Genomic DNA, 12,838 nt, shown 5'->3' with positions numbered 1-12,838 from the left:
CCGGATCATCTTCGCCTTTGTTATCCAGTCCTGGTCAAAGAGCGATTCTTTAGAATGATGTCATGATAAATAAAAGGACAATGTGTTCGGCCATGGGATTACTTACTTGGTCAGCGGGGCGGTTGCAGCTCAGGCCCACGTCCTCGATAGTGTCCGGACACTCTATTTGGGGTCCGAAGAACGATTTGTACATCTCCTCGTGCGTCATGCCAAGGAAATTCTGAATGGCGCGCAGTCCTTCCGGGTTGAATTCCCACATGCGGAGGGGTCGGTGTTTGAAAGGCTGGATTCGACGAACCAGCATAACTTGCATTACCATAACCAGACTGAAATCTCCCTTGAAGAGATCTCGGATACGGCTCTACAGCAATGGCACGTCCTTGGCTGGACCCCAGCTCAGCCCCCTGCTGATCCATGACATCAGTTGTGGTGGAGGGCCCGAGCGAAAGGTGGGGGCAGCTACCCACTTGGCACTTCGAGGAGCTGTGACGTAAAACCACTCCTGTTGCCACAATCCGGACACCTCTGGAAAGGAACCCTTTGGCCATGGAGCGTCAGCAATTTTGCTTATTACAGCACCTCCGCACGCTGCGTACTGCCCCTCGACCATCTTCGGCTTCACATCGAAGGTCTTGAGCCACAGGCCGAAGTGAGGGGTAATGCGGAGGAAGGCCTCACAAACGATAATAAATGACGAGATGTGAAGAAGGGAATCCGGGGCCAGATCGTGAAAGTACATCCCGTAATAGAACATAAGACCCCTAACAAAGGGATCCAGAGCGAGGCCTAGTCCTCAGAGGAAGTGGGAGACGAACACAACGCTCACGTTGGGTTCAGGAGTAGGGACGACCTGCCCTCGGGCGGGCCGCCTATGCAAAATTCCGGCGGTCAGATATGTGGCCTCCCTCAACTTCTTGATGTCCTCCTCCGTGACGGAGGAAGGCATCCACCGGCCTTGAAGGCTGGATCCGGACATGATTGAAGGTCCGAAACACCTGACCTGGGCTCTGGGTGTTAGAACTCGAGGCGGGGGAAGGATTCGATTGAGCACGAGAGGGAAAAAAGAAAAAGCCTTGTCCCTTTATAAAGGGGAGGAATATCAGGCGTCCTCCTCGTGGTCGTTTGAGACTTACCTAAGATTTAGGAGTCATACCAACAGGCACGGTTGGGTTACCCACGTTCGTATTGATGAGAATCCCGTGATAAGGGGAACGCGATCTCTGCTTTGACAAAACGTGTCAAGAAACCGCCTCGCGTTATGTGCGGGGCTGGTTAAAGAAAAACGGTTCAAATAATTACCGGGCCGTGGCGTGATGTCATGCTGCCAAAACGTGTCAGCGGATTAGATTTGTGGAAATATTATTCTCTCTACGATGGTATGTGGAACTTATTTTGCAGGGTCGGACACTATCCTTGTATTCAAACTCTTCCGTGGTGTATTCGGAGGAGGAACCCGCCTTGCAATGCCGAAGACAACACTGCGCGCCGGACTCATCGTCATTGAAGCCTGGTTCAGGGGCTACTAAGGGAGTCCTGGATTAGGAGGTCTCCGGACAGCCGGACTATATCCTTTGGACGGACTGTTGGACTATGAAGATACGAGATTGAAGACTTCATCCCGTGTCCGGATGGGACTCTACTTGGCATGGAAGGCAAGCTAGGCAATACGGATATGCGTATCTCCTCCTTTGTAACCGACCTTGTGTAACCCTAGCCTCCTCCAGTGTCTATATAAACCGGAGGGTTTTAGTCCGTAGGACAACATACAATCATACCATAGGCTAGCTTCTAGGGTTTAGCCTCTCTGATCTCGTGGTAGATCTACTCTTGTACTACTCATATTATCAAGAATAATCAAGCAGGACGTAGGGTTTTACCTCCATCAAGAGGGCCCGAACCTGGGTAAAACATCGTGTCCCCTGCCTCCTGTTACCATCCGCCTTAGACGCACAGTTCGGGACCCCCTACCCGAGATCCGCCGGTTTTGACACAGACAGTTATCTTTGCAAGTCTCTTCGAATTATCAGTTTGGTTTGGCCCACTAGATAGGAGGATTCCTTTGATCCATACCGTCATCTGACGAACTTCCTGCTGACTTCGTCAATTGCTCTTTATCACTTAATAGAAGGGAAATTTCATGAGATAGATGAAAAAATGAATATCAATAGAGAAAAAGCTTATAGACACAATTCGTAATAGATACATTTCGTAAGGAAGAAGTGATCAAAAGTACGAGGTCAGCATAGGAGATATGATGTGTCGGAGGCAGAAGGCACGGAGAAGTCAAGATCTTCCAAGATAAACCCATTCTGATGCCTATAAAATTAGGTGCACCGCGTCTATACTACAAAAGTGTGATAGGTTTCTTCGTATTTCTTCCGCCAACATCGCTTTCTTATTCCTAACACAATTGTTTAGCTAAGTTTGCTAATGAATCAGGGAGAATCAACAACGAACACCGCATTTTGAAACGGAGGCGTGATTTATTCCTACCATCTTGAACACGTCTAGAAACAGCAACCTCGTACATAATACCATTTCGCATTACAGTATCCACTTTTAAGTCGGGGTGAAACTTACTAAGATGTTGGGTCATCAGAATACCATCGAATCGACTCATGTTATGAAAGTAAATAATTAGTGACTTTCTTTGTTTGCTTACAACAGAAAGTATTCCATTTATGAATGCTTGGAGTACACAATCACTTCGATCATAAAACGATTGGTGCGTATTTATGTATTTGTGGGAACTATAATGATTAATAAATCTTTGATAGTTTTTTGTCTGAATTGACAGTCATAAAGGCGGCTGCATAAGCGTGGTGGCGGGGAAGATTTTGGATTCTGGTTGCCAACCAACCAACTGTTATTAATTACATCTTTTTACTCTTCTCTTATTTCTTTTCACTTTTTCATTTTTAGTTTTTCTTTTTCCTTTTCCTTTTTCTTTTTTTAAAAATGCATGATTTCTTTAGCAAATTGAATGAAATTTGTTTTTTCCTAATTCCATAAAAAATCAAATTCGATGAACTTTTTTTCGACTTCTATGAACTTTTCCAAACCTGAATAACTTTTCTCCAAGTTCGATGAAGTTTTTCAAATTCAATGAACTTTTTTCAGATTCGGTGAATTGTTTTCAAATTCGTTGAATCTATTTCAAAATTTATGAACTTCATTGAAATTAGATGAACTTTATTCCAAGTTTGATGAACTTTTTTCAAATTCGGTGAACTTTTTCAAATCCGATGAATTTGTTCAAACTCGATGAACTATTTTCAAATTTGATGAACTTTTTTTGAAATTTGATGAACTTTTTTCGAAATTAGTGAACTTTTTTTAAGTCAATGAACTTTTTTCTTAAATCGATGAACTTTTTTTTGAATTTGATGAACTTTTTCAAATCAATGAACTTTTTTTCCAATTTGATGAACTTTTTTCATGATTATGATTTTTTAAAATGGATGGAATTTCTCAAAACTGATGAAGTTTTGAGAAATTGATGAGTATTTTCAAATTTGTGAACTTTTTTTGAAAATTGTTTTTTTTTTTAAATTGATGAACTTTTTCTAATTCGTGCACCTTTTTTATTACCTGAAATTTTTAAAATTCGTGATTTGTTTTTGAAATCTATGAAGTTTCAAATTGTGTTTATACTTTTTCCGAGAATATCATCTTTTTCCATCTATGCGCAATAAACAGCGCAGCTACCTTATTTTAAAACATTTCGCACCGGAATTTGTCAGTAACGCCTACTTGACCTAGTGGTTCAATCAACTTGTTCTCTGGGTAAATGGGACGAGTTCGAATCCTGTCCTAAGCAACTTTAGGAGGCTTTTTACACAATATACACATTTTTCGCTGTCGCCTGTGCTGCATGGTGGGCCGGCCCACGAAGTGCGTCCGTTTCGACAGCCCATCAGGTTTTGGGCCTTCTTCTTTTCCACGCTCCGGGCCTGCAGAAAAAACATATATGTATAAGAGGCTGTTCGGCGATTTAGGGTTACCGTCTCACATCAGATCCGTCGTGTTCCTCTTCCCCTCTGCTGCTTTCCTCCTCCCCTCTGCCAGCATTTTCTCGTAGCTCTAGCGAGCACAACCATGTTGGGAGAAGGTTGCGGACGTGGTGGCCGCCGCTGTGCAAGCACGGCCGGCACAACGTGGAGGCCGGCAACTCCAGCGGCCAGTCTGTCGAGCCGTGGCGCCATAAGCAGGCTGGCAACTGGGGCACCCTATCCCGTAGCGGCGGGAGCCATGGGTGGTCGCGCGATTCGCAGTTGGACATCGACGAAGAGGGTGCCACTGAACACGGCATATAGGAACTCTCCTAAACCATCTACAAATCCGCGTGCGACTTCCATCTCGGCGTGATGTTGTGAGCCGCTACCGCCTTGCTTCGTCGTGAAGCTCATTATCAGAATAGACAAGTCAAGTTCTAATAATGTAAAAATGTCACTAGTATATGAAAGTGAAATTCATGGAGACTATATAGAATGCACAGTGCTACTTTGAAGGACAAGTATGATAATAGGATAGTAGTGTGCACCATATCTCCCTTTTTCTCTCATTTTTCTTCCTTTTTTCTCTTTTTTTTAAGCGGCCTCATGGACGTCATTCCCTCCTTTTCGAGGAATCATAAGTCTCCATCAATTCATATGTTCTCCCTGCATACCAAATAGGAATTGTCAGGCAGCAACCGGATTAGATCGTGTGTGTGTGTGCGCGCGCGCGCACGTGTGCATGCGTGCGTGCGTGTGTGTGTGTGTGTGTGTGTGTGTGTGTGTTCTATACACGCCAGTTTGAGAGAAAACAAACAGGTACTCTGTGCTGATCTGCAAGCCCTAGGCAATCTGTCTCGGCCGACCACATGTCAACGCCCAGCGCGGCGCTAACCGTCAACGGATCATGGCTTCCACCGTCCGCTACAACGTCTTCTGGATTGGCTGTGAAGTCCGAGGTCAACGGTGATGTCGCAGAGGATGAAGATCGTTGAACTGAATGTATTATATTTATTGAACTGAACACTTGAACATCGCTTTTGAAAAGAATACTTAGCACATGATGCTGAGATCATTGCAATAAGCCGCCAACCATACCTATCATATGAGAAAATCAGTCGACGCCAACCATACCTATCATATGAGAAAATCAGTCGACGGGGGTGGATTTGAGTCGAAGCAGACTAGCGCAGCTTGATAGTGCTACACAATACGAGGCTTAGGCAGTTAGGCTCAGCTTGGGCTTTTTCGCTGCATTGATTTGCAAGGCTGAGGATAGACAGCACCAGGGAGCAGCAGGCAAAATAACCACACAAGATCCATGCATGCAGATCGTTGGCAAAAAAAATCCTAAACAAGAATTAACTAGCAGCTGTAATACTAGACAGATATCAAGTTATCAACCCAGCAATACAGTATGCACCAAACCAGCAGCAACAAGGCTTACAACTTCGAATTACCATGCTGTTCATAACCTGATCATTAACCATCTTAAGTGACAAGCAATCGACAACCAGAATAATGGTTCAAGGAGGTTCAAGTAGGTGTAAAGTTCCAGAATACTGCATACGCAAAAGGCGCATTAAGTTGATACAAGGCCATCAGGCTCTCAAGACACAGGCCTTGAATCATCATGTATCGGCATCGGCAAAAGACAGCACCACCATCCATCTCACCAGGTCTCCAAGTAATCCTACAAAAACAAGATAAACAAGTGCACATCATTCATCAGTATAGCGCATTGCAAGTCTAAGTCAAGTCTACCATCTGATCGTAACACATGTAAATATGAGGCTAATTAAAAATCTAAGAATGGCTGGCTTTCATGCATCCAAAATGTACCATCCAATTGTTAAAAGGCAAAGACACAAAAAGATCATCTCAGGTGCATTCTTCAAAGTTTGGAGATGCAAGGTCATAGAAAACTAGCAGGCCAACGGAATCAACAATTATACTATCGTAACAAATGCAAACCATCCACCTTCTGAATCTCTACTCCTAATGGGAGAGTCCGTTGTCATTTCGTCTCGTTAGCCTCCCCACCGATTTTTTTCATCTCCGCTGCAAAACCGGTGGGCAAATAACAGTGGAAAAAAATCATCAATCCCTCACCACACTTTCCTAATGTAACTATGTAATCTAATCAATCTATATTCATAACGTTTTGCGTCGTCATTCCGCATCACATTCACAACTTTCCTATTGTTGGTGATGATCGGGTGGTACGTTTGCATCGTTTCATCCCACCTTCACACGGAGGAAATAAAAGGAAACTCCTCTCCTCGTATTTCGAGTTTCTCTATATATCCTTCCCACGATCGCTCCCATCCAGATTTTTTGTTTGTAGGTATCCATATCTTCCTTTCCTTTTCCCACCCTCGCTTGATCTAGATCCAGAGGAGGGGTTGCTTCCCGTTCCGTCCCTTCCATCCAGAGAAGGAGCACGGCGGTGGTGCTGGCCTAAGCAGCTGCAGAGGAAGAGGCGCTCGTGGCGCTGTCCGAGGTCGGTGTGCAAAGGGATGGAGCCCAACTACTGTGGTGATTGACCAACCAAGGTAGAATTTGGTCGTATTGTCCCTTGCGCCGGTGATGGAAGAGAAAGAGATAGGAGAAAACCCAACCACGTGGAGAGGCTCCTTGTCCCTGACAGAGTGCACGCGGCATGCTGTTCGCCCTCAGATCAGATTTGGCCAGGAGGGTGTAGTTATGCAGCGTAGAAGCCTTGGGGGGGCAGGGAGGGGGGGGGGACAGGACCACAGCGATGGAGGAGCAGCACCACGATAAGGTACACGCATAGAGCGGCCACTGTCGTCGAGTCCCCGTGTTGCCCGGGGCTCGTCACTCTCGGTCATCTTCCCACCGGGGCGATGGTGTCAACTTCTCCTTAACAGCCTGGTTGCCGCTCCCTTCTGATCATCACATTAGGGATCAAGGTTTGCTAATTGTGGTTTTAACTTGCCACAAACATTGTACGTAATTGATGTTTTTAATCATGTATTATGTGTTGGGTTTATTCACCTGATTTTCTTAGTTATTTCGTTCAGGTTGCGATCTTCAAACTCCCGTTCCACCCCATCTGCTTGGATTGGCTAGGAAAGCACAGTGGCAAGTAAACATATCTTAAGCTGGACACTTGAACATCAGCTTATCTATTCTTGGAGATCTTCTTACGTTCTGAATTTTCGAGATATTCTTCCATTCTGAATATGTGTGCTCACTTTGATCTACCTACTACCTTAGGTATGTGTAATGTGGCTGGTCCCTAATATGATACTGGTGACTGGTCTATGAGGCATCTGCCAGGGGCATTTTGATGTAAGTGGTCTTACTATCTTAGGCAACCTAACTTATTTTGCTTCCAAAAATCTGCACTATTATTTTAGGCAACCTCTTTCTGAACATGATCAATGACGCGCAATTTTATGCTGACTATCGTTAGTGATTTAAGTTCATAATATAATTCAGTCAGAGGAGGTTTAAACGGCCCGTTGTCATGCTGTAGTAGTTAACTTTGCTTTTTTACAGATATATCGACATAATATGATCATTACTTCTTGATAATAGTTTCATGATGAAGTTCATACATTTAAACAAGCTTAACTTATACAGCGAGGCTCGCGTATGATTACTTGCTTGTGTAAACCAAAGTAACATTCCTGAAAAAAAAACACCAAGGTAACGTCCTTGCTCTTCTTTATACTAGCAAGAATTTGACACATACTATCATCATTTTCTTGTCCGGAAGTTAATCTTCTTGCCCAAGACACTGCAAGACTCTACCACGTGATTTTTGCTACATAAGGAATGGGGAGAATCATATTGCCCATAACATACTTACAACTACGAACTGTGTTGCAAGAGCTCTAAAGTAGGTTCACAATTTGGAATATTAATGCACTTATAAATATAAGTAAGAGGTTGTTCTAAAATACGTAGCATATGGATTGTAGTTTGGTGATCTAATTTATGGTTTGACCGTGTATCATGCTAGAAATTATCTGTAGATAATGTTTTTTTTCTAATTTGAAGATGTGTTCGCTTTTTTCCCTCGATCTGGTTTTATGTATTTTTTTCCTATATGACTTCGAATTGTTGCAGCAGACATCTGTAGATTAAACACATAATCTGACAATGCTCTGTGTGAAGGCCAACCTGATGCTTATCTTTGTTTGTGTGCTATCTTTAGTTTGAAGACCTTTTCTCCATCATGTCCGTTCAATATCATATTGATATCTTCTCTAGCTTGACCTCCAAGCACAACATGGCCATTTGGATTTAACTAAAGTGAATGGGAGAAGGTTTGCTTTTGTTACTTAGTTTCGTTTTCTTACTACAATAAAATTGGGATATCCTTTTCGGTCTCCTTCTCCTCTGAGCAGAACAATGAAGGTTGGTTTTGTGCATCAAGGATTGGATGGTGTTGTGAGAAATATGAGGCGATGGAGGATGGTTAGTTACTGTTGCAGTGTCGCTTATCATACAATAGTCAAAGTTGTGGTTTATCATACTGTAGTTGAACATTAGTACAAGCAAAAGCTGTTTGGCAATCTGTAGTTTCTGACTGCATGGGATGCAGCTAAATAAATCCTCGATAGTCAGTTCAAGATTTCTTGAGTAAAGATTACTGTGTGTAAACTTTGTATCTTTAGCTCTCTAAATAAAAGCCTCGGTTGTTAACATGGTTTATCACGATATGTTTGGTGCTTAGTAGGCTTCGACACACTGATGTTTATCAAGATGAATCTGAAACATGCTTTGATCTCAGTGAGAACATTTATTTGTATTTTTCGTACAGGAATGGACATTTTTAGTATTTTTGTGTGTGCAATGCACACTTAGCACTGATCCTGAGACGGTAGGCTGCGGCATACAACGATTCATCATGACCTTGCTAGAGGTAAAAAAAAATTGCCGCCTTCCATGTCACTTGTGACACATGAGAGGCACGGGATAAAAGGATTCGAGTGAGGGGTGCGGGAGGTTAGTGGCACTGTATATGGTAGGGTTTAGAGGGATGGCATGCTGACGACGGTGATGGAGGCGGTGACTTGAATAGGGGAAGGGCGAGGTGGCGTGTGTCAACATTCGTCAACTGTGGGTGGCGGTGGCAGGTGCCGGCGATGGTGACTCGAGCAGGCAAAGGGCTAGGTGGAGTGCGTGAGCACTTGTCAACTGCAGGTGGCGGTGGCGGGCGGTTAGGCAGGGAGAGGTGGGCTTCAATATGGTGGACGAAAAAAAAAAGATAGTGGGTTTACAGATTAGAGTGCGGCTAAGCGGAAGGTCAAAGGCGTCGGAGATGGTGATAGGTTTGAAGGGATGGACGACGCCAGCTAAAGCAGTGACTCGGGCAAGGGGCAGCCAAGCGGCCCACGTCAACATCCGCCAATCATGGGTGGCACTGGCTGGTTGCTAGGCAGGGAGACTTAGGCGACTTGATAGGGTAGATGAAGAAAAAGGCAGCGGCGTGAGAAAGAATTAGAAAAGTAGCAGCAGCGAGTAAATTCGAGCGACACTGGTTTATTCTAGCTAACCGACGCAAAGATGCTTCTTTAAAATTGTGTTGTCTAACTCATATTATGACAAATCTCACAAGGTTAAAATATCAATAATTTTCTGGTCGGAAATGGGAAATAGTATCCTTGCACAGTAGATGAAATTTTGGTTTTTTTTTGCTGGATTAGGAATTCCCTATTTTGTAGACCTTCTCTGACCCATTATGTCTACAGGGGCGTTATATGTTAATTGCAACTACATGCTGCAGTAATTTGTTTGCACAATCCATCGTGAACAATCATAAAAATAGGTGAAACTATGTTGAGATATCTATTTGAGTGGAGAAACGAGGAAGAATGTAACTTATGAGGGTGGCTCCCATCGTCTACTTATGTCATTTAATTATCTGTTTGATTAATTCACCTATATTATCAGCATCGAGACAAAAAATATATGTGTTATTACATGTAGCAACGCACGGGCATTCAACTAGTTTATATATAACCTTCAGTCCATGGCGTTACCTATTATGCTTTCGCAACAGATGCAGGCAATGTTTGGCCACCTCCAGCCTTCACATCACATCCTTCAGAGCTTGCGGTAGACAAAGCTTGATCTTTTGAACAGGGACCCTAAAGAATTTACAGATTACTATATAAGTATTGTGAACAGCACAAATACTACAGTCTCTCTACTTCAAATTAAATTACACAGATCCACCGATGTTACCTCAATGGAAAATACACTGCGGTAAGCACCCAACAGAATGTTGAGCCCAACATCAAGTATAAGAACATATGCTTATGAGAATAGTAACGATGAATAACATTTTCTTGCGGGAAAGCAAAGAATAACATAACAAGCCACATACAGTGCCACAAGGGTATGATATATCATATGTGCACACTATGAGCATAGAACTGTGAACTGTCCATATCAGATATAGCACTGTCAAAGAGTATTAGACTTTATATGGTTGAGTAATTTCAATTTTCAAATGAATCAGATTTGCAAAATGGAAATCATGTACAGTAAGAGTGGATAGCCGATTTCCACAACAATTCACTAAATCAGTGCTCTCATGGAAAGAAACTGTATATACATGCGCTTACCTCATCATTTTGTACCAAAGAAGGAGGCCAGGCCATGATGTAGGGACGGACAGGCTTGTGATAATCTTCACATATCATTTTCAGCTCTGCTGTTTCGAGGCAAAAGGATAGCAAAAACTGAGGAGCCTCGGTACACCCGTCATACTCGGTACGCAGGTACAGGATTCCATCTATAACATCCATAAGCCGCACAATGAAAAATCCATCGTCTCCTTTCGAGAACTTAACGAACTGGCGAATTGTTTTCAAAGGAAATGTCTGGTACAGCCAGTAATTGCGACCATCGTCATAATACTCATCCTCGGGTCTCCAGAAAAAGACATCAAGCGAGCAAGCACCCCACAAATCTGGGGAAACGATACAGGGCCTCCCATCCTTGGTATTACCAAACACAAAAGCACACTTACGGCCTTCCTGGTCTGCCAAGATTGGCGGTAGATCCATTTTTGTGAACTTCAGTGTCGCGGTGTCGAGCACGGTGATGTAGGGTTTCCCCGCGTGCGTCCAATAGACAGACCCATTCACCATCTTGCCAGTGACCTCGCTCCCGGTGCCAGGGAACTTCCGGCACTTGGACTTGATGCTGTTGTCCGACGAGATGAGGCGGACGACCGCCTTCTCCTGAAACAAGTTGAAATCAAAACACAGCACGCGGGGTGGTGCGCCGGGGTCCTCTTGGGAGGAGATAATGTGGAACTCGAAGTTAATGGCATCGGAGAAGAGGCGGGGCGGCGAGGGGTAGAGATGCAATGCCCGGGTGAGAGGGTTGTAGGCAGCTATCTGCTTGGCCCTCTGGTTGAAGACGACCACGTAGCCGTCGCAACATCGCTCAATCTCCCACACGTGGGAGGCCTCCTCCTCCTCCTCGTACTCCTCATCCTCGTCGTCGTCCTCCTCGCACTGCTCCTCCTGGTTGTTGCTATCTTCTTCATCGATGCCCTCATCCTCCTTGTAGCCGTGTTGGCTGCCGTCGGCGCCTGGGAGTGGGAGGCCGCTGAGGGAGAAATCGCCGCCGCGGGCAGCGGCCTCGAAGTCCGGGTCCGGGCGGCTGTGGTGGGCCTTGAAAGAGGAGGCCTCAGGCTTCAAGCCTCTGCGCTGGACGAAGAGGCCGACGAAGGGAGACGGGTGGAGAGCCCGGAAGCTGTGGCGGAAGGCGGGGGAGGAACGGACCGCGGAGAGGAAGGTGCGGCAGGAGAGGGCGGCGCGGACGAGGCTCGGGAGGCCGGGGAGGCGAAGGAACACCTCGCGGAGGAGGTCGTCGTCGAGATCGAGCACGGTGGTTCGACTTGGGCATTCCGCCGGCGGCGGCGGCGGCGGCGCCATCGCTCGAGACCTAGGTTTTTTTTTCTGAGGGAGAGCTCGAGACCTGGGTAGTGCAGTGGGGGAAGGCGAATGAACGGGGCCATGGGTCTCGCGTCGTCTGAAAATTTCGAGTTTTATCCCAGCGGATACGGCCCAGGCCTGTCGCCCATCTGAGTGCATGGGTCGCACTGATCAAGGGTATAGCGCAGCAGGACACCGGCCCATAATCTATACTACTATTAAAAAAGCAAACATGACTTCTCCCAAAACCACACAACAAACTATACACAGAATAACCTGTACCGTCAGATCAGATCAATCTAAGCACATCCTACTGCCTATATTAGGCGAACGGTCTGCCGTCTAGATGAACGTCTGAGATGAAATGTTCTGCCGAGCAGACGCGTTATCTGCGATTCTTCTAGCACTCCACGTCCCTGATCCCGGCGGCCCCGCCCCACAACCCCGTGATTTTTGGGCACGATTCCCCTTCGATCTTTCCCTGGATTGAGAAATGCGGATCCGTAGCAACGTTGCGCCGCCGGCCCTCCCTTCCCTTCCTCTTCGGCGTGCTTCCTAATCCACCCCGAGATAGACGCTGCGGAGGTTGGCCCGGCGCGGGGCTGGTGAGCGTCGAGGGGTCGCAACAGTAGACGGGGAGGTCGGACATGGCAGGGAGTAGGCTGCGAGGCGCGCGGCAATGAAGGTGTTCCGCTCGGCGATCTCTTTCGGTGGAGCGGGAGGTGGTTGGAGGAGGAGGAGGAGGCGGGCGCCCCTGCAATTCGCGAGGCTGAGGAGAGCGCCGGGAACCAGAAGATCGGCGGGAGCAGCAGGAAGTCGGGCGTCGTCGGGTCCCTGCGCAGCGCCATGGCGCCCTGCGTCAGCCGCTCTGCCGCCAGCAGCCTGCCGCACTCCATCGAGGCCCGGTGCCACGAC

At 45.9% G+C, this 12,838-nt stretch overlaps 1 protein-coding gene across 1 annotated transcript; it reads right to left on the bottom strand.

Moving 5' to 3' along the window:
* Nucleotides 1-5,338: 5,338 nt before the first annotated feature.
* On the bottom strand, nt 5,339-11,995 carry LOC123151487 (uncharacterized). The gene is made up of 3 exons (XM_044571183.1): nt 10,601-11,995; nt 10,013-10,120; nt 5,339-5,688 (listed from the first exon to the last, which is right to left on the bottom strand). The coding sequence occupies exons 1-2, from the start codon at nt 11,921-11,923 to the stop codon at nt 10,016-10,018; spliced, it is 1,428 nt and encodes a 475-aa protein (XP_044427118.1). The 5' UTR covers nt 11,924-11,995; the 3' UTR covers nt 5,339-5,688; nt 10,013-10,015.
* Between the last annotated feature and the right edge of the window lie 843 nt (nt 11,996-12,838).

Source organism: Triticum aestivum, chromosome 7A (assembly GCF_018294505.1).
Source record: "Triticum aestivum cultivar Chinese Spring chromosome 7A, IWGSC CS RefSeq v2.1, whole genome shotgun sequence".
Lineage (NCBI taxonomy): Eukaryota > Viridiplantae > Streptophyta > Magnoliopsida > Poales > Poaceae > Triticum > Triticum aestivum.
Note: the sequence above shows the minus strand (reverse complement) of the source record. Positions and strands in the feature narration are given on the sequence as shown.